The sequence below is a fragment of the Schistocerca piceifrons genome, chromosome 2 (genome assembly GCF_021461385.2).
Source record: "Schistocerca piceifrons isolate TAMUIC-IGC-003096 chromosome 2, iqSchPice1.1, whole genome shotgun sequence".
NCBI lineage: Eukaryota > Metazoa > Arthropoda > Insecta > Orthoptera > Acrididae > Schistocerca > Schistocerca piceifrons.
In genome coordinates, this window is record NC_060139.1 from 656,033,109 (window position 1) to 656,056,557 (window position 23,449).

Genomic DNA, 23,449 nt, shown 5'->3' on the forward strand with positions numbered 1-23,449 from the left:
CTAGGTGTGGTGGACGAAATTTCAAACAGAATGGGTCTCATTTCAGGCAAGATTTTAGGAAGTCATAGCCCTGTCGAAATAGCTGATTGACACATTTCAGACTAGGATAATAGTGAGTCACCAGTGGTGTGCTCCGAAGCTGTTTTGTGAAGGGATCAGCAGTACCAGGTTTGGATGTGATGGCCCGGGAAATCTGCTTTTTAACTAGGCTGATGGGGTAATTACGTGCAGTGAAGGCTGAAGTGAGTGTGGTGGTGTATTGCAGTAAAGAGTCTGTATCTGAATGAATATGTTTGCCTCTGAAGGCAAGGCTGTATGGGAGGGAACGTTTGACATGGAAAGGATGGCAACTGTCGAAATGTAAGTACTGTTGTTTGTTGGTAAGTTTAATGTGGACAGAAGTGTGTAGCTAGCCTTCGGTGAGGACAATATCAACATCAAGGAAAGTGGCATGGGATTCGGGATAGGACCATGTGAAATTTAATTGGGAGAAGGTATTCAGAGATTCCAGAAATTTTAGGTCAGCCTCACCCTGAGTCCATATGGTAAAGATGTCATCAATGTATGTATCTTGTACATTACCCTGTATTCCACCTTTAAGCTACCAGGTTTTCAAATCTCGTCCGATGCAGTCCCTAATAATCAGCCTTTCCTTCTCATCCCATACGGTAAGTCTCCCCTGACCTGCAGTTCTGGGTAACTTTTCCAAAAGCTACCCTTATCCTAAACTACTCCATTACTTTCCCTTCACCCTTCTTCCTTCCCCATCAACCCTTCTGCCTTAAGAACAAGCCACAGGCTCCAAAAACTTGCCAATCACAACAGTCTTATGTGTGTGTTCTGCCACTGCCTGGTGAGTAGATTTTTTATCTATCCAATTAAATAATTCTCACACTTAAATGTGACATTATTCCAGACACATGGGGGTACACAAATTCTGTCCCGGGAAGAGAGTTGGCATCAGGAAGGACATCCGGCCACCAATTATAACTAAAATTGGTATAGTTCGAACAATGGTGGTCCATGCATGTTAAGACAAGGATGGGGAGTGCACTGTTCTCAGTTCCAACTGACTGTTGCACCGAGCTCACACGTCTGCTCTGCGCTTGATGAAGGCATTTATCCCGCAAATTCTCTCTCATTTGCTTGTGTGGTCTTTGTTGCTCACCAACACCATTAGCTAAGACAACTTGCAACAAAACGAATAAAAATTCACTGAGTAACTCACTACAATCACGTGTACTTCTCGCATTGCATACTACATTTACAGCAGAGCACTCTGAACACTGCTGAATGCTCACTGGCTGTCAGGCAACACATGATGTACGTGCGCAGAACAAGCCTATACACGACCGCCATCATACGTGACTCCAACTACAAAACCTGGTAACAATGGAGATCCCATAACAGAAATGGGAAAAGGCAGAAGAAACAGGAAAAAGTTTTTTTAACAATAACAAATGAGAAGTTTTAAAACAACAATAATATCATGTCTCAATAGTGCCTTTTAGAGGCAGATGACATAAGATGTATAGATCTATACAATATATCTCTATGATACAAAAAAGTTATTGCATCTTAGAGCAAAGCATTATAATATGTCTGAAAAGCTAGATCAGTTCCGATTTCATCACAAGTAAATAATTTTCATTAAGGATTTTAAAAATGCTTTTCGCAGGTAATGTTGCTCAGCAGTAATGAATAATATCAGACTGAAGTAGTATTCCAGCATTCAGCACTAATGGAAGCAGAAGACTGTTAACCAGTCTACCCATGGAGCCCTGGAATCTTTGGTATTTAATAGTATCAGTAAACTTGAAACCAATTATTTACTCTTCAATGACTGACATACAAGATACTAAAATGGAGGATAAAATTCTGAATTTATATTCAGCAATTATTTCTGAAAAGAAAATTGTAGCTAAATGCCAGATTCAAATTATAATGTGGTTGCAAAAATGGCTGATGTATATAGCATGGTAACTAAGCCACTAACGATTAGACACTCAGTAGATTCTAAGAGAGTAGTCAAAGTTTTGATCATCATTTCAAAAAACAATAGTTTCATTTTTTTTTTGTTTGTGTGCAGGTACCTCTGCATCCCAGGTGCACATTGAAGTCCCACATCACAGCACAGTAGTATGCCACTAGAAGGGCCAATGGTGCAACCCACTGATAAAGTGAAGTATCAAGCAATAATTTTTTCCTGGATTTGAAGAGGAACAAGGGTGCAACAAACTGTGTCAATTGGTAGAAATAACAATTTTCTCCTATATGACACAGTAGTTAGATGACAGATGTTTCTACTTTAGTCAAACAAGGCTAAACAATGAACAACAAATGGCAGACCACCTATCTGTCGGGACAACCAGAAATTGCAAGAGGAGTGGAGGCCCTGGTGCCAGAAGACTGGTGAATCACAAATAAGGCAATAGTGGAAAAAGTAAAAAATCAATCGTGGATTTTCAATGTCTCAAAAGACACTTTGAACATGAAAGAAGTTGCCACTCACTGGGTTCCATGAATACTCACACCCATTTGTAATGCCCACTGATTTGAGGCAGCAGTTGTAATTGTGCCAGATCAATCTAGATAACTTCCTCAACTGCCTAACCACCATAAACGTGTATTTATATCACTACGGACCTGAGACAAAGCAGCACAGGAAGGTGTGAAAACACATGGATTCAATTATGCCAAAACAGGTGAAAACCCAACCATCAAAGTGCAATGTGATGGGGGATGTTATTGAGGGCTGCCGTTGTGTGATGCTAACAGATTATGCTTGTAATGCTCATTTACATGACCCTTTTTAACATACGACAAGAGTCCCTGTCATCCTGCAGAGTGGCTGAACTTGTTACACCCATCCTGCTGTTGCACAGGACCAAACAAGTCTATCTGTGCATGAAAATGCACATGATGTTACACGAATGCTTCCAATAGAAGCCAAGCGTTTCTTCGAGTAATAACTGCAGCTGTGCACTTCGCAGCTTGAACAGCATACTGTCAAAGTGATTTTGAGATGAAAGATGGTAATATGTGGTAATTTTTGGAAAAAAAAGTGTTTCAATTGAACAATATGAACTGAATCCATGCTTTTTTTTACATCTGAACTAAAAACTATCACAAAAGGAATAAATATGACACAGCATCAAATGAAATACGTTGTATATTAAAAGAGCATAGATCACAGAAAACAGCAGAGGAAATTAAAAAGAAAATTAAAGATCTGTACAGAAGAGAAAAATGTCATTGAGGCCTAGAAGAGAAGTGGTGCTGGCAGTGCAGATGTTTTCATACCAAAAGTATAGTTTTTCAATAGACATTGATTTACCAGTGGCATGGAATCTTAGAATAACCAATAACTTATCAGAAAAAGTAACTGCTTTTCTCATCACAGTGTGTTACTTCGTTAATTTCTGTTGCACAAAGTGTAGCATGAATCTATAATATACTCACTCACTATCAATTAATTTCAAAACTAGACTTCTAAAATAAGTTGAAAGGTATCGATCATCCCCTTTTCTCCCATTATCATTCAGTTTTTCACCAGTAATGATTGTTTTCTTATTTTATGTTGTTGTCATGACATAATGAAGTGGCCACAGAGAAAGCTAGAATTGCACATTTCCTTTTAGCACTCAACACCAAGAAAACTTGCTGTTTGTAAGTCTAGTACCAATATGCACTATAGGGCGCATCTAACCACACATGAATTTTCCCATTCGTTTCTGTTCACATTACAAAAAAAAGCAATTAGGACCATTTTAAGAAGAAAGACCTCTGAAACATGCAGAAACTGTTTCAAGAATTTAGGTATCTTAACTTTTTCATCATTATATATATACAAAACAATAATGTACGTCACAAAAGGTAGTGAGGACTGGATTACAAATGCTAGTGTACACACCCACAATACAAGAAAGAAGAATGAAGTACGGAGCATACCCCACCGACTGGCAATGCTAGAAAAAGGACCCCAGTACTCTAGTATCAGACTACTAAGAAGTCTGCCCAAAACCCTGCAAGATAGTGTACTTCACAATGAATTTACAAAGAAACTTAAAGACTATCTCATTGAAAAAGAGTTTTACAGTGTTGCAGAATACTTATGCCATTAAATTTGTATATATTGTTACTCATTATCAGTGATGTAAAAATGTAAGCTAAAGGTGTAGAAAAATAATTGATAAAGAATTTTAATACTTTGACATGTCCTATATTACACGTACATTTACTGTACACGATGTAATCTTACAGGATCAAATAAAATTCAATTCAATTCAATTCAATGTTCTTTAAGGAAGAAGTAAACAGGTACTAAGGAGCAAACCGTCACAGGAGTAATCTCCTGGTGAGGTTATGGAAGGCCATCAAGATGAAGCTGTCCAAAGGGGTGTTTCCGCTCCACAACTATGCTGCACTTAATTTTGCACAGGACATAGTCACACATGTTGATTCTTGCTACAGTCAAAATGCAGACTTCTGGCAACCAAGGTCTCTGCCAATTTGCCCACTGTTGGAAGAAATATGTATCACTGAATTGTTGGTAGGCACAGAAGAATTAATACCATTACCAAGTCACAGCCTCATTTTTGTGAAGTGATAAATAAGACAACGTATGATCTTACTAGCAGGAAGTAAAAAACTTCCAATATTGCAGGAAAAAAATTGCAGGGGGAAAAAAAAGGTCACTGGGTGTGTGATATTCTGTAATTTATGGCAAATGTGTTTTCTTTTTAATATAGAAATTTTAAAAGACCTGAATAACACCTGTGAAGAACATGGTATGAACATTAATTAAAAAAAAAAAAAAAGATACACCGGTCTGATGAGGCAAGCTGCATTGATTTGCCACTAAACAATGGAACAGGAAGTTTAGACTGCTGGAAATTATAAGGAAAAGACAGAAGAATTGGCTTGGTCACATTTTGTGACAGGACTGTTTGATGATGAATGCACAGGAAGGATGAATGTGTGGGAGAAGAATGAAAGGAAGGAGATGGTACAAAATTGTGGATGACATTAAGAGAAGGGGAAGCTACATGGAAATGAAGAGAGCAGCAAAAGAGAGAAGAAGATTGAAAATAGCCACATGAAGACATGAATTCTGGCAGAAATAATAATAATAATACTTGTTGAACTACCCGAAAGTTCCTAAACGCAATGTAACATACCGTACAGTTAAAAGGAAGTCACGCTTGATCAAGGTCCGCGTCACTTTCCATTTTTAACCAGACCTAAGGTCTGAGAAAGGAAAGAAGATAATAATAATAATAATAATAATAATAATAATAATAATAATAATAATAATAATCCTGGGGGAGTTGCTAGTCTCCTACCAGGCGCCTCCCCAGGTGGCGGATAGGGGAATGCTCACCAGATATGGTGGGTACTGGGGAAATAAAATACCCGGGGTGGACCAAAACTAGCAAACTAGGGCATGACGGTTCCACATGTCAGTGGCGGTTTCCCGACAGCGTCTGTTCCACATGTTAGTGGCGGCTGATTTGTGTTTCAAGGCTCCACAACCTTGATCCTACCAACTGGCACATGTCAGACCAAAATACAATTACAAGTAAAATCATGGTTCGTGTATGTAATAACAAAAGTACCCCAGGTGGTGAAATCCACCCACCTAGCAGAAAGGTGGCAACCGGTCTATCGGATTCTGGGAGACCGGACCTACACGACTTGTGAGTGGATCGGAGCACTCTGGAAAACTTCCCAAAAATGAAGATTACATTGGAACAGTAAACATACGGACACTAATACAAACCGGAAAATTATGCACATTAACAGAAGAATTAAAGAAGCTGAAAATCCAAATCCTAGCAGTACAAGAGACCAGATTTCCTGATAATCAAATCACTGACTACAATGGCTTCAGAATTTTCAAAAGTGGAACGGACAGAAAAATTGGTAAAGGGGCAAACATGCTTGGTATGGCCTTTATGGTCGAAAAATCCTCAGTTAAATTTGTAAAATCTGTAAAAACTATTAGCAATAGACTAATGTTTCTTAGGTTGAACACAAGAATAAATATTACACCCTAATTAATGTTCACGCACCCTGCAACGTTGACAATAGAAAGGACCTAGACAATGTGGATAAATTTTGGGAACGATTAGAACTTATCACCACTACCATGGACTTACAGATCTGTGTTGAGTGTGTTCCGTATGTGCCGATGCTGTTAGTGCCAGTCTTGTGTAGTGCCACGTTGTGTGGCACCACATTCTGCAATTATCCTTAATATATGAGCACAATGGTTAGTACATCCGCTTGGGGGCAATGTCTGTCACTTGTAATCACATAGCAACGTTGAGAACTGTGGCCATGTCACCAGAATTCTCCACCCTCACTCCACATGACATCTCAGTGAGGATACCATGCAGAAAAACATCTAAACCTCTATTTTCAACTCCCCACAGTAAGACTATTGGTTACTGCAATTTGCATCAGTTTGTACGTCTGCTCAGTGATCTTCCAGACCCAACCTGAAAAGGCCTCTACTGATTCATTGCACTTCTGTTAAAAATACTCAATTTTTCTTGGAAGAAACTTATGCTATTTTGCTTATGATAAAGCTAACATAAACGGTCAGCCAACTGTTGAAACATCTCTGCCTTACTAAGAACTTTGTGACAAAACATATGCTTTTGCTTCACCTGACAATCGCAAATTAGCCATACAGACAGAAGTCTTGTCTGATCACTCATTGCAGCAGTATCAGTATCATTGTTAATTAACATAGTTACACCTTCAGTCATTTTGCTGGAGAAAGATGTTATTAAGCTAGTTGCATTGAGAGGAGCTGAGGGTAATCTCAACTTCATCTGACTCGTTTTTGCAACTGTTGCAGAACAACCTGTAAAGCTACAACCTGCATGCGTAACTCTCCCTACTGCTGCTTGAAATTCACATGTAACAATGCCTATACTTACTCTGGCAAAGAGGCAACTACCTCACCTGTAATAGCAGCAGAACATGTGTCTGGCATTTTGAATGACCTACAACTGCCATTTACAACAAGAATGACAACAGCACCAACAAACACAAATACACAAACTTCACTAAACACACGCAAAAAATTATTATCTAGTAGTCCTTTCACTGTCTCATTGCCCAACTGAACTCAAAACAATCTTGTGCCAAATACCCAAACTGTCTAAAATTGCTACATGCAGCTGGCACAGCCTTAGTGCCTGACAACTCATACCTGCATTAAATACATTTGCTTACGATTCCCTTTAAACTGCGATAAATCTGCAGGCTCCTGGGGCCTGACGAGGGCAACTTGAAAGTTACGATGAAGATCCCTACATCCTACCATGGCCAAACAAGGTACACATACAAAACAAAAGGTCAATCAATAAAGGAAAAAACTGATTCACCAAACCACATTTGTGCCAGTACTGTGAAAAGACACTGATGCTGATGTGTTATTATCGAATCGTTGAGATGACAGTTACTGTTGCCACCAGACACAGTGGTGTCAGAGTATCTGATGATCACTTCCTGATGCAAAATTGTAGCAACCTAGGCTAGCCCATGCCACTGCATGTCAGTATCCTGAGCAGTGGTGTAGAATGGTTGGGTGCTATTCCTTCGGATGCTAGTAACACGATGGTATCTGCAATGACAAATTACTCTTGTGGATCCATCCTGATAATAAATTTATCAGGCTTTTAGTGTCATGCAGCACGCAGGCACCAGGCGCACTGCAGAAAACTGCTGATGTGCCTCGTCAGTGAGTTATGACACTGGTACTGCAGATCAGTGAACTGCAGCCAGTGTGTTGTCTTGAAGGCACAAGTAGGGATAGGAGGCTGTTGCTCATTACAGATGTTCTGCAATTCAGGTCAGTTCTACAACTCAGTACTGTCACAGACAGACCATCGTGGACTTTGGTGAGCAGAGCTGACTGCGTGATTCAGGGTGACAGTCGTCATGAAGGATGGGGCCTGGCCTCCCTCCCTGGGAAGACCAAGTTGGCAGCAGATGTTTACAGAACATGACACACCTGGACAGTGTGGGAATGACAGCATTCAGATCATCTAAAAATCATCCTCATTCAGTGGGGGCGCTGCCAGCAAACCAGTCTTCTCCTCATCTGTAATGTCCATGTATGCTGCGATGTTGGCTGGGTCTTGGTATCAAAGTCAGCAAGCATGTAGTAGGCAGGTCATCATCAATTGGCTTTTTGTGATTTCACTGAAACTTTATAGACCACCATTCTCTCTGGTAATGGGGATACGGACAAAATGATGACATGACAGTGTGTCTGATCTCCGAAAGCTCCGTTATTTAAGAAGCAGAGCCTACATGTATGACACGACAGCTCCAGGTAGATGACTGAATTTGTCCCGGTTTATCGGACTCGTCAGTGTTTTTTGCCTTGATGCGTTGGCTCGATAATTATTCTGGTTTGCTGAGCTCAGGTCTTTCTGCATTTGACTATTGCACTGGCAATCTGGTGCTTGGTGTTACATTACATCAAACTGGCCTGCTATGATGTATCACAGCATTTGCTATTTGGTTTAACTAGCTCTGAGATTTTTTGACAATGCCTGCCTGGGGCCTTGTCTTCTGCTACATCAGCAATAAGCCGTGTTTAAATTCCTATTGGCACATTGGCCCAGAACTGGCCTCTTCGGTTTTGTGGTTGCTGGGTGAAAACTTCAAAAAATTTTGGCATGCACACTGAATAAGTCTGGGGCACAAGAAAATGTTTTGGTATGTTATAAGGTGGCTTTTTGGAGACAAAATTAGTCTTCTGTAGAAATAAATCTTGACTACACTGACGCTAAAAAGGAAAGAATACACGGCAATGATGATCTGCAAATTGGTCACAAAATAATATTCATACAGGTGTCAACAAAAAAAAAAAAAAAAAAAAATTGTAAAGTGTGGTAGCCGATGGATGAATGTGTGATGCTGTAGCACAGTTACGCTGTGCACCTGGCAAGGATAGTAATCATGGGTAAAGTATTTGCAAATTTCATCACGTATATTCAACTGGACAGTAATCATACCTCGGAGATAGGCACGCGAGCAGTATATACAGACTCTCAATTTTACAGAGAATATGTACTTGGGCTCAAGGAAGCCAGTTGGAGTAATCAGCGAATTGCTCGACATCTGAATAGGAGTGATGTCACTATTCGACAATGTTGGCAGGAATGGGTGAACCAGGGCTGAACACAGTGTCAAGAAGGAAGCGGTTGACCTAGAGAGGCAACCGAACATGAACACCAAGCAATCATCATAGAGGCACTCAGAGCCCCAGATTTATAATTGTTATAAGTCCAACGTGCAATTAGTGTTTCAATAACCACAAGGACTACTAACAGGCAATTCACAGAATGGGGGTCAGCTAAAGATGCCCATTCTGCTGAGTACTACTGACCTCTGTACAACAACAAGCCCATTTGCAGTGGTGTTAGGCACATCCAGCCTGGAATCTCATTGACTGGAGCAGAATTGTCCTCACTGATAAGTCCTGCTTTGAACTGAGCCCCGATGACTGGTGAGAACCTGTCTGGAGACACTCCGGACAGCGGTGCGATACCAACCTGACCAGTTGCCCACCATATAGCCTGAAAACCGAGAGTGATGGTCTGGGATGCTATTTCTTTTCATGGCAGGACCCCTTTGGTTGTCATTCATTGACACACTCAACACAGTGATACATCAACAATATTCTATGACCAGTTTTGTTGCCCTTCATGGTAAGCCATCCTGGGCTTACACTTTAGCAAGATCATCCCCAACCACAAATGGCAAAAGTTTCTACAGCTCATCTTCATGCTTGCCAAATCCTACCTTGGCCAGCACAGTCACTGAATTTCTCCACAATTTAAAACGTATGTAGAATTATGGGCAGGGTCTACAACCAGTTCAGAAGTTTGACAATCTAACATGCCAATTGGACAGAATTTGGCTCAGCTTGACATCAAACAACTCTATCAATTAATGCCAAGCCAAACAACTGCTTGCATAAAGGGCCAGAGGTGGACACACACACACACACACACACACACACACACACACCACTGTTGTCTTTGGCTGCTGAGGCAGCCAGAGACTGTGGGAGTCCCTTACAGACTCAATACAATTTGTAGAATTAAGTGAGGCAACATTATCAGAAGTGAAAGTAGCAACTGGTGTACTCCATAAAAATTTAATGAGTCTTTTACTTCTTCTTCTTCTTCTTCTTCTTCTTCTTCTTGGCAATGTTAAAAGCTATCTGAAATTGTTTACAGATGACTCTGTATCAGAAATGTTATCAGTAGAAAATTGGTGCAAAGTCCATAAAGATTTTTACATTATGAATGTCTGGTTCAAAGACTGTTGTGACTTGGCAAGACACCCAAGCCACAAGGAGGTAGCCGAAAGGCACGCGTTTAAGCTCACGCACAATGGCGTGAGGTCTGGAACAGGTCAGGGATATGAGACTAGCAAAAATAGTACGTATCTGTTGGAATACTTAACTTTAATCCATAATTGATGAACATCCGTCTGACAGTACATGCATCACAAGATAAATAGCAATTGATAATGGCGCCTTGCTAGGTTGTAGCAAATGACTTAGCTGAAGGCTATGCCAACTATCGTCTCGGCAAATGAGAGCGTAATTTGTCAGTGAACCATCACTAGCAAAGTCGGCTGTACAACTGGGGCGAGTGCTAGAAAGTCTCTCTAGACCTGCCGTGTGGCGGCGCTCGGTCTGCAATCACTGACAGTGGTGACACGCGGGTCCGACGTATACTACCGGACTGCAGCCGATTTAAAGGCTACCACCTAGCGAGTGTGGTGTCTGGCGGTGACACCACAAAGACTAACCTTTGATTCTAATTAAGAAAGTGTAATGTCACTGACATGGAAATGTGAAAGATGCTATTTTCTTTGTCTATACCTAAACTAATACGACAAAAGAGTAGGTCACAACGGTGAAATACGCACAAACAGGCTTAAGATGAAATGAACAATATAAATATAGGCAAGAGAAATGTAAATGTCATAGTGAAATGATGTTTTAGGTACTTGGCACTTAGAAAAAGATCGGTGTCAGCTCACGTTTACAGTTTTATCCATTAATTGATGTAACAACCAATGGCCCCATACCTTTAATATTATGTAAGTATGAAGCCCCCCTGCACCAACCCCCACTATACACAGTTTCATTGCTATGTTGGTTCATCCTTTTGACTTCAAAAAATCTGGGTAGTCTTATTAAAAACAGAAAAAAAACAAAGTTTATACAGCACATGAAGATTAGTATATACATTGGTAGTAGAAACCAGAAAGTGGAAATTAGTTGTCTTGTTCTCTGCACCAGAAAAGTACAAGTAATGCTTAAAAATGTTAACAGCTACGTAACAATGTTTTTAGTTGGACCACCACTCATTAGATACAGAGGTAAATGTTCAAGTACCTGTTAACTCCACACAGCACTCCACCACAATGAACAGTTGGTTTATAAGCAGAGAGAGTGCTTAGTTCCAGTAATGGTAGCTATTCCATCACAGCTTTGCATGTGCTTCAAATATCGTAACATGATATAAAAAAGAAAACATGTTTGTCAAAACTTACAGAGTATTTGACACCCAAGCGACTTTTCCTTTGGCAATCTTGGAAGTTTTTCACCCTTTGAAAGAAGCCACATATTAAGCCTAAAACCACTCTTCTTTGGTGCAAATGTGAAGGACACTGTACGAGCAGCTGCATATTCTAAGTATCTGCAAGAAAAAGGTTTTTTATTTGAAAGAACTTTAAAAATTATTATTATTATTATTATTATTATTATTATTATTATTATTATTATTATTATTATTGTTGTTGTTGTTGTGAATAATTCAAAATCTGTCACTAAAATTAGAAATCCTTTAATGGTACTTTAAGTCAACTGTTTGGAATGCATCTTCCATGAGAAAATGGGATACAAGAAAGCCTTCTATGAAGAACAGATCAGAGCTCATACCGCACAATGAATTCACAACAAAACAATAAAAAAATTATAAAACAGATTTGTCTTGTAGTAGGAACACACATCACCCATGTTTCTGATAGTAGTACAATCATCATCATCTTGGACAGTTTCCAGCCACTGGCTGGGTCTGTCGGGAACACAAGCCTCTCCATCGTGTTCTGTCTTTCCACCATTCCCCCTCTTCCACCTTCGTCCAGTTCTCTCCTCTTCTCGTCACACATTCCTTCACTCCCTTCACCCATCTATCTCTTGGTCTTCCTCTGGGCCTCTTCCCCTCCAGTTGCAGATCAAACATCCTCTTTGGAATTCTTCCCTCATCCATTCTCTTCATGTGTCCATACCACTGCAGTCTTGATTTTTCTATCCTGTCCTGTACTGGTTCCTCCTTTAGTCTTTCCCTCACATACACATTTCGCAATCTGTCTCGTCTTGTTACACTCAACCTGCTCCTCTGGAACTTCATTTCACTAGCCTGTATTCTACTTTTGTCGCTTTTGTGCATTACCCATGTCTCACTTCCGTATGCCAATATGGTGACAAAGTAGGTTCGGTATATAATTCCCTTGGATTTCTGTGGCACCTCCTTGCTCCAAAGCTTCAAAGTACAATAACATTCATAAAATACAAACATGCAGTGATGTCTCTAAACCTTGAGCAATGGCCTCACCATAGGAACTAAATTTATTTTCAGTACTGACAACATCAGAAATCATCACATGCATTAAAATCATAAAATGTTTTTGTAATTTACTTTACACAGATGCCGAAATATCTGATAAAGCACTCTTGGCAATTCTGGCTCCAGTCAAGAAGCAATATTTGGTCAATAAACTACTGAAACACATGTCATCCCTAGGGTTCAAAACTTTAGTTCTCAAATTTGAGAGTGCAGTGTAAGGAGTTCCTGTTTTAAAGTACACATGTCTTCTATCCACAAGAGAAATGCAACTACATTTACCAACAGCAAATCAACACACAGCTTCAAAGAAATTTCCATGTCCCTTCACTTTCAGTAGGCATTCCATACAGTCCTGCATTGTTCCTTAGTGAACAAAAGAAAAGTTTATACCATGTATTAGACCAGATTTGTGACTGGATTCTTTACTATCTTTCAGACTGAACTCGTCAAGTAATTCTCATATGGCAAAGTAAGCAAGTTATGGTAATTTTGGGGGTATCCTAAGGAAGTGTTGTAGGGCAATTATTATATTAAGAATGTTAAGAAAATGTACCTTCCCCATGAACCATTGGCAGTGTGCCTGAATGATAGCGATAAGTATACCATAGGTGCAATCACTACAGAAGGATATCTGCTGGATGACCAGACAAATGTGTGGTGCCTGAAGGAGGCCAACATTTTGGATGATTGACTGATCTGGCCTTATAACAACAGCCAACATGGCCTTGCTGTGCTGGTACTGGCACTGCAAACGGTCGAAAGCAAGGGGAAATACAGCTGTTTTATTTCCTGAGGTCATGCAGCTCTACAGTATGGCTAAATGATGATGGTCTCATCTTGGGTAAAATATTTAAGAGGGAAAATAATCAACCATTTGGATATCTAGGTGGGGACTACTCAGGAGAATGTCTTTGTCAGGAAAAACAACACTGCCAGTCTACGGATTGTAGGGTGGAATGTTATATCTCTTGATCAGGAAGGAAATTTAGAAAGGGAAATGGTAAGTTGAAGTTAGACCTAGTGGGAGTTAGTAAAGTATGGTGGCAGGAGGAACGGGACTTCTGGTCATGTGAGCACAGGGATACAAAACAAAATCAAGTATAGGTAACTCAGGCGTTTATCTGATACTGAATAAGAAAACAAGAATGCGAGTAAGCTACTATGAACGGCGTAGTGAATTCATTATCATAGCCAAGACAGATACAAAGCCAACGCCAACCACAGTAGTGCATATTTATATGTCAACTAGCCCCACAGATGATGAAAAGATTGAAACACTTTATGACAAGATAAAAGAAATTATCCAGATAATTAAGGGAGAGAAAAATTTAATTGTGATGGAGACTGGAATTCAATAATAGGAAAAAGAAGAGAAGGAAAAATAGAAGGATGATATGGATTGGGGGAACAGAACGAAAGAGAGGCAAACACGCCTCTCACTGATGTATAGGCAGCAGCTTCTGCTCTGAAAGCTGAGCTGGTGCCCTGCAATGCTAATGGCGAGCCACGGTAGCCTGGCAGGCTTTAGAAGCAACAGCTGTTGACATCATCAGTGAAGTGTTTCTTCCCTCAGTAGCAAGGAGCCCTGGTGGCCCTGTGCTCCGCACGTCAGTGCAGCTGTGCACAGGATACGACTCTCTGCCCTCCGGTAGGAGTCAGACAGTGGCTGGCACTGAGGTGCCAAGTCTTATTAGGAACTCAGCATTGGCAGCAGCTTGCACGCACAGAAGGTCAGTGGGGCTGTGGCACCATGTCCCACAAACATTTAGTGCTAGCGGCAGGCACAGCCCGGTCTCAAACCCATGGCTGTTGCTGGCAGTGTCCAGTTGTCTCACTGACTGGCATAGCTCTGGTGCTGTAGTGGTGCTGCTAGTCTCTAGTAACAAGAAGTGATGCCTGCCTCCAAAGCCACAATTACTTATATTCCTCTGGCGCACATCGTTACATGGTCCACAATAAGAGACTTTCCCTGGTGTGTTAATGTCATCCTGCTTACCACTAAGCAGTGCAACTTATTGTTGCACTCAGCTGTCCTCACCTCACAGTCTACTTGCATATCTGTTATAGTGACGGTGTCGCAACACTGGCAGCTACCAACTCGCAGCAGCTAACGCAATGCTCCATGGCCGCTATCTCACTACCTATTACCCTGGCTATGGACTTACAACTTTTACCCACAGACGGCGTAGCGGCACTACACTGCCCCCTCCATAGAGAAGACCCAGTCCCTCGGGTCTTGCTCCGCCCAATTCTCTACTGTAATTACTTTTACCCTTATCTGTAAAACAAGTACATACTACTAAAATGGCTACTCCTAACTACTACACAATTGCTATTGATCTGCAGCTTCATAAATCTATCTTTCATTCCTCACTTGGGGGATCCAGTCTACGGGAACTTTAACTACCCCTGGAGTGAGTTTTTCCATGGCTTGTTGTTTCAAATACATCAGAGATAGGCACTGTAAATTGGAGTCACCATAGCAATACGAATTGTGATGCTCAAGGTCACTCTTACCTGTTAACCACTGTCCCAATACTGTTCCACATGCTGCAACATTTGCTCTGCAGTGATGCGCCCCTCCTGCGCTGCTACCATGTGACTCAATGAACAGTTCGTCTCAGTTCCCAGGTGTTGTTAAGAAAGGTATGGTTTTGTTTGGACAACATCTCTAGAGGTTCGTCTGCTTAATACAGCTGTAGCTGTGTCTCACTCGGGAGAGTAATTTCTGTTGCAGTAGCTGGTAAATGATATGTGGGCCCTGTACTACTGCAATCTGCCCCGTTTAGTAACAGTCCACTACCTCACAATTCTAATCGTCTTTCCCACATAGCAACTAGCAACGACTACTATGTCATTGTACACCGAGTATATCCAATGTAAACCTGCTCCCAGGAAATACTTTTGGCAGGGACGTCCCTCTGTTTTACCTCTGAAACATCACATGATGCATGTGCTCCCATGCATCGAAATCTCACAAGCCTGGCATACTGTGGCTACCTCACTCTGACAGCTGAATCGCATACTCTGTCATCACCATGTGTCGATAACCATCTTCAGCCAATAGTACCACCCCTTCCACTCTCACTTGCACAAATTTTCCAACTGCTGCTATCTTCACCAGATAAGCGCACACTATGTAACACCTAAACAATGCACGCTTGCTACTGGTGCCTTTACTGATATGTACAACTGCACATTACCTGTTGTTACACCCACCATAGCACAACGGTTGTACAATAGCAAGTTCTGTTTGCTTGGCTCTGCTACTACCTATAATTCTTGGAGCAATTCTCCTCACACCTTACTCAATCCCTCTAGATACTGTTCAGATGGCAGAAAGGTTGAACTTACCTGTGAATGTAGCATATGATAGAGGCTTCCTGCAAGTTTGTTAACTCCACTGCTGCATCCCATATAGTATCCCCTAGTGATTGCAATAGTCTTGTCATTGTTATTCTTAAATCTAGTACCTCCACCAGTGTTTGTACCACTTCCAGATCCTGTTTCAGAGTGCTAGCCGAGACCCTGGCATAATCCACTACTTCCTTAGTAAGCTGTCGAAGCATGCGTGTTTTTTAGCAAGCCACTCTCCAAATACACAATCTGCATGGAATGCCACTCGATAGGTACTTTATTTGCCTCCACTATCCCCCTTGTGGCCTCTGCTGTAGCGTTCAATTTGCATCTACTGCCCCAAAGATTGTCTTCAGTATTCTACCCTCAGCATGTATCTACCCCCTTTTCACTTCCTGAGATGTTGTGGAACCAGTCCAGTCATCTCCTGCACCTGCTCCTCTAATCTTGCACATGTCCCAAGCTACTTCTAGTTCTCCTTTGAGACCTCTCTCAGACTTCCACAACTATCCATTAACTTCTATACCCCTGAGAACATCTCCTCCAGCCTCCTAATTTTGTTCCATAATTCCCACACATCAAAACCTAAATGTAATGCTTTGCGCCTGGATAATATCACATCTGGTTGCCTGGAAAGGAAAACTTCATCGTCCACGTGATGCTCTTGTAGTGCCCCCACTCCAACCCTAGCATTCTTCTTTTCTCGCAACATGAGGACAGGGATCAATATCACTTCCCTACCCACAGAAGCCTGCTGTCTCCGAACAGCACATCTTAATGCACTATAAATCCTACTCCGACACAAACATGTAACCTTATCTAAACAAGGTTAACGCCTTAAACTATATAAGCTGGCATAAGCTGTCACCAACACATCAGTCGGCAAAGGTGAAGCAAAGATCAATTAGTAGGCACTGGATCAAGTGCGGCTATCATGAGAGGGGCTAGAGACATACCCACAAGCAACTCACTTTCAACGTCCTTTCGGCAGCGTGTATTTAGGCCAGTGCTGCTGAACGGACGGCCACACGCACTCACTCACTCAACCATCTGGTAGGAACCTGTCAGTGTACTTGTAGAGCGGGTTTAGTTCGTCACAAGCTACAACAGTACATAGCAACTAGATTATTGATTATAGTGGGGCTGGTTTACCACAACCAGAATTGTACTTCACTAGCTGTGAATATTGACATCAGTCTGCAAGAGGACTATTACTGAAGAGCTTGTACCACAACATGGATTCTATTCAAGTTACGTAAGTGTTCCAGTTCGAGTAAATAAAGAACCATATTAATTCACATGTGTGTCTTCTTCCCTGCTGTCTTACGGTATAAGACACTACAGTGGTGAACGAGGATAATTCAGGGGCAATCATAGATTTTGATACAAAGTATTTGTGTAAACCACGAATTCCCTGCTCCGTCACCCCCTGCCCCTACACCTCAGCTGCAGACAGCCAATGTGATCGATCTGACCCAAGTTTTTCAGTTTTAGAACCAACAAACTGCTACCTTACTGACAACGGTACAATTACTGGCTGCACAAATTGCGTCAGTCACACAATCACAACCGACCGACCAATCGGCCCAACAAGTGCCGCCGACCAGTGTACCAACGTTCCTGCAATTTAAAGAAACACAGGAGGAATGGACTGAATACCTGACTCAGTCCCAAGCATACTGTCAAGTTAACCATGTTCAAAGTACTATCAAGTTACAATAGTTCCTCAGGATTGTGGGGGTCCCAGTGTTCAGATTAATATGAAAACTATTCCCAACCGCATCTCCCGACAAACTCATCTCTGATCAAGTAATCACTGCAGTAACTCAATACTACGACCACCAAGTCCAAGTAGCTGCAGTCTGACATTAGTTCTTTTGCTAGCAGAAAAAGCCAGAACAGACGTACCGCGAGAGGTACACAGAATTAACGGGCATTACTAGGAAGTGTAAATTTCAATGCAGTTGTGGCAACTTTTACAGTGATTTAATGATATCCGATGCAATAACATTCGGTGTCCCAGAGAGCAGAATATGGGAACAGATCTTAAAGGACTGATCCATCACTTCCTCAAGTATTGCGAATCTTACAGCATCTTCATGTGCTGTAGTGGCCAATAAGTCTGACCAGGCCCTGATATGTTGGGTCAAGTCGCCTCTTATTCGTAACTGACCCAACCAGCCACAACAGCAAGCACGTACACAGCCGCATGGACAACCACGCAGACATGTAAACAGGCCTGTGAATTTAGTGAAGTCTTGCCCAAGATGTTTTGCTCACCATAAAATACAGGAACGCCAATCATGTAATGCAACATGATACACATGTGGAAAAAGAGGAAAGGTCCAAGCAGTTAGTTTGCAACGGCACAAAAATGCCAACTTTGACCACTCCCCCCGCCTCCTCACCCTAGTGCTGTGCAATGACATTCTAACAAACTATTTGTCTCATTATGAATTGATGACCACCATATGAATTTTCAGTTAGACACAGTTGCCTCAGTAACTTTGCTTAATCTTGCCACGTACGAACAGTTAAGCTCACCACGCCCTTCTAAATCTAGCAAGCACCTCACTGCTTACAAAGAACAGGAAATTCCCAGTGCTCGGGCAGTGTACTTTGCCTGCCACTTACAAATCCCACACTAGGACAGTGAATTTTACTGTTTTGACATCAAAAGGCAGTGAGAACACATTCAGTTTAGATGCCTTTGATTTGTTTGGATTTAGCATCCAAGACAATGTACTTGCAGTGTCTGCTTTTGAGCCAAAAGACAGTGTAGCTAGCTTGCTTAAAGAATTTCCTGAATTATTTTCAGAAGCCATGGATGGCAAAGTGGAACTGGCTATGAAAAGAAATAGCATACCAGACCATCACAACTGTTTGTCAGCCCTTATGGCGGGCAACAGTCAGGTTGTTATCCCACCGATGTCCTGGGCATCTCCAGACATGTCTTTGCTCAGTTCGAAGTGGGACTCATCACTTAAGGCAATTTGTTTCCAATCAGTGAGATTCCAGACTAAAGACACCCTGGACAACAGTGGGATACCAATCCACCTGTTGTTCACCATATGGCCCGAAAGCCAGATGTGATTGGGGAGCCATTTCTTTTCAGAGCAGGGGCCCTTTGGTAGTCATTCACTACACTCACAGTACAGCAGTATGTTGATAATACTCTACGCCCTGTTTTGTTGCTTTTCACAGCAAGCCATCCTGGACTTACATTCCCTCAAGACAATGTCCGCCCACACACACAGCAACACTTTCTACTGCTTATGTTAATGCTTGCCTAACACTATCTTGCCCAGTAAGGTCTCCCAAATTGAGAACATTTGGAGCATTACTGGCTGGGCCCTCCAACCATCTCAATTTTCTCGATCTGATGTGCCAATTGGGTAAAAATTGGCACAATATCCCTCAGGAGGACAGCCAATAACTATCAATCAATGCCAAGCTGAATAACTGCATGCATCAGGATCAGAGGTGGACCAACGAACTACTGAACTGCTCTATTTGTGAAGCCCTTTTTCTTGAATAAATCATCAACTTTTTCTGAAATTGCAATCTTTTGTTGGCCTGTGCATGTAAGTCACATCTGCCAATTTCTGTCTCATCAGGATAATTTCTTCATGGCGCGTTTTTTCCCCTTAGAGTGTACCTCATACAGGCCCTGGTACCATTTTCAAACTTCATTTTTCCCTTCAGAGCATATGGGCTTAACAACATCATCAACTGGCCTACTTCACATGGAGGTGATGTCCCCACTCGTTTCTTGCCCCTTTCTGCTTCTCCAGTGACTTAGCAACTGCTTGCTGGACCTTTCTCCACATTTCTCTTACAATTCCTGCAAATTTTCAGACGAACTCCCCGTTCCTGTCTTCTTTCTTGCTAAATATGCCAAATAGCAACAGCATTTTCTTTCCATATAATCCACCGAATGGCAACAGCCCTGTCCTAGTTGTGTGCTTTGGAGATGTATGTACTCACTATGAAGGATACATACGTGTTCCAGTCTGCATTCACATAACGATTAAGCATCTTTCCAGTTCTCCGATGAACACTTCCATCCTTCTGTGAGCTTGTTGATGAAGTTCTCAACTTTTTTTTTTTACTTTTAAGAAGCGACAACTCTTATCAGGTCTGACATGAAGCTCATCCCTCGCTCCATAATTATTGTCTCCGGCACCTCAAACTTCAATATCCGACTATTAACCAAGGCCAGTGAGACTGTGACAGCTTGTTGGTCCGGCATCAGCACCATCTTGATGTAATGAGAAAAATGATCTATTATGGTCATGAAAAAATGACCATCTGCTGATGTTCATTTGAATGGGCCTTACACGTACGCCCCAATGAAAATAAACATTTCAGTTGCTTCTGGCAATCACTGTAACAGTACCTTCTGTTGATATAAAGCTGCCTGCCACTCATTTTCTGAAGTACTTATCAACATCATTCTTCCTTTTGTCAGTAATTTTCTGTCATCCTACGACTCATTGCCTTGTGTCCCCCATAGCCCGATATAACATGATCATGCATTTCACATAGTATTTCTTGCTTCAACTTGGTCAGCACTTCCCACAGTATTCCATCATGCATGCTAAGCCTCTGTTGCTTACCATACTGTCTGCACTCTTTGTCAATGTTCTGTGCTGCTTGCCATTCCCCAAGGTCCTGACCTAATGCTTGTACTACTGCTACTTTCCTGCTTAACTCATCCACATTTCCATGCTTCTTTCCTGGTTTGTGGATTATTTTAAACTCAAATTCACTGAGTTTTAATGCCAATGTTGTCAGTTGGCTCAATGGGCCCTTAAAAACCTGGTAACCACTTCAAAGCAGCACAGTCTGTCACTACCTTTAACTTTCTTCCGTATAGGTAACACTGGAAGTATGTTACCCCATACACCAAGCTAAACATTTCTCCCTCAGCCATACAATTATTCCTCTCTGCTGCATTCAACTGTCTTGATGCAAAGGCAGTAGTATGTTCATAACCATCGACCTCTTGGTTCAAAACCCAGCAGTGGGCATGATTTGATGCATCACATGATTATATAAACTCCTTCTGAAAGTCTAGAAACACCAACACAGGATGCGACTTTAACCCCCTTTTTAATTTCAACAAATACTCCCTGATATTCCTTCAGTCACACAAACTTAACACCCTTCTTCAATAATTGCGTAAGCAGACTTGCAATATCTGCAAACCCCTTCAAGAACTTTCTATAATAATTTGTGAGACCCAGAAAAGGTTCTAATTCTTTGGTTGTTACTGGAACAGAAAACTCTTGCACTGACTGCACTAATCTAGGATTAGTCCTTAAAGCGTACTTACTGGTCACATGCCCTAAATAATTGACTACCTCTGGCACACAGTGACATTTCTCAGTACTTAATGTCAAATGAGCTCCTCATTATCAAGTCCTTTAATGAAATAAATATGCCACACCATTGGCAATTAGCCTATCCTTCTGACAAACATGCCCATCGGAACTTAGGATTTCGTTGCTATTCACTTCTGGTTTCAACCAAATTTCTGTTCCTAAAACTATCTGGGCATTATAGCCTTCAATGAGCCTAATTCTGGGACCTTTCCTTGGGTGCTCCTGCAGTTTACTTATATTAACCTTTTCTACATCAAATCCACAAAGATGACCACTCTCTGAGAACATTGTGGCTGATGTAACTATGATTTTGGCAGGCAATTCGTCTCTGGTCCCAAGGGAGGTTTCTCTAACCTATAAAGCTCCCATGTGTACCCCACGTACTATGCTATCCCGGCAACCATTTTCTGAGTGTAACACACCCCTGACATATTAAGGGAAACCCTACAATTCTTCACCCAATTACAGAAGTTGAGAAATTCGCATCTGGTACCAACACTGAGTCATCCAAGGCTCAGGTTGAGACCTTCCACTCTGCTCCAAATCAGAAGGCCTCGATCAATCCTGCATACGGTGATACACAAATAGTCAGCTTAGTCTGCACCCCACGTGCAATGCTAGTTGCCTTCACAAAATCAGCCATGTGCCAAAAGGAGCTGAGGATGGCCTCAGAACCCAAGCAGTAGGCATCATTCTTGCCAACATGTGCCACTATTTACAGCCAGTGCACTCGATAACTGTCAGCAGAGCCTCCACCACATCAATGAGGTTTCCTGGCAAACATACCAAGTCCACACTGGCATTCTTTCCCACCCTGCACACTATTTCTTCGAGGGGTTCCATTACCCACATAACATTGGAGCTCCCAATGAGTAGCTTACTTGCCCTCTGTACTTGTAAGGATTGGGCAACTAATCAGCTGGTGGCCCAAAAGGGAGGCATCCCATGCTGGCTCAGAAGTATTATGCTATCTCATACCTATTGCTGAGGCACTAGGAGCTGGCCACAGAGCCTGTTTCCTCTTTTGCCTCGAGCCCCGTGACATTTGAGTCAACCACTGTCCACAACTCACTATTGAGTAAGAATAGACTGGTCAGATGCTGTGTATCAGAAGACTCAGTGACAACCTGGTCACCAGGAGATTACTTACGTACCAAAGGTGTCACATGTCTGGTCAGTGGTGTCCCGAAGTTACCACACCTTTGAACAGTAGCCAGAAGCCTGCTGACTGTGGCCAACACAGATTCCAGCCGTTTTCAGATGGCAGCCTATTCTTGTTTCCACTAACAACAAACACAGCACCTAGCCATATCGTACCGTGTAAAAAACAAAGAGCTCAAAAAATACAAGCAAAGCAGTCAAGAATAGGTTAGAAGCTACTAATACACCCCCCACAAAAAAGAAAATTACCTGATGGTGGGTTGGAATGTATGCAAAAGATAAGATGAATAAAGAAACACTAAAATCTGCCCTGTAGGGTTTTCACTATAGCTGAGACCAAACAGCGACAAGTTCTTAAAACAGAAATAAATTTCTCTACTGACAATGGATGTACTAACAGTTACTTTTTACTAGAAACTCTGCTTACACAAAAGCTACTGCAGGAAATAAATATGCAAAATCTAAAGCACTGATCTAAATGACACACTGTGTACTAACACAAGATTTAAACATTGTCAAGTGATGTGGCATTTTTGATGGTGAAAGCATTCTCACACAGGGATATGCACTAAGAGTCATGCAACAGAAAAACTAAAAGTAAGATGTTAAACACTAGTCTACACAGTAAAATACATGGATATAGTTCATTTCTTTGCAGAAGCATGTGGCGGGGGAAAGAAAGGAAATTAAATTACTGTGTATCAGCCAACTGCTACAGTCGCTACCATTACAGGGATGTCCCTCTCTGTTGGACATCTGCCACTACACTGCCATAGTAACTGCATGTCCTCCATGTGATTATGAGCTTATATAAGAAGAAAACAAAAGCTTTCACCCAACCCCTAAGAAGATCTAGTTGGCAAAAAG

General features: G+C 41.6%; 1 protein-coding gene across 3 annotated transcripts in view; it reads right to left on the reverse strand.

Annotated features, from left to right (window-relative positions):
• LOC124777909 (transcription initiation protein SPT3 homolog) overlaps window positions 1–23,449 on the reverse strand; it is a 110,129-nt gene that overhangs the window by 14,395 nt on the left and 72,285 nt on the right. For all 3 annotated transcript variants that reach the window (XM_047253462.1, XM_047253461.1, XM_047253463.1), the window contains exon 4: window positions 11,602–11,747. In XM_047253462.1, coding sequence (XP_047109418.1) covers window positions 11,602–11,747 — 146 coding nt within the window. The remainder of the gene's footprint in view (window positions 1–11,601; window positions 11,748–23,449) is intronic.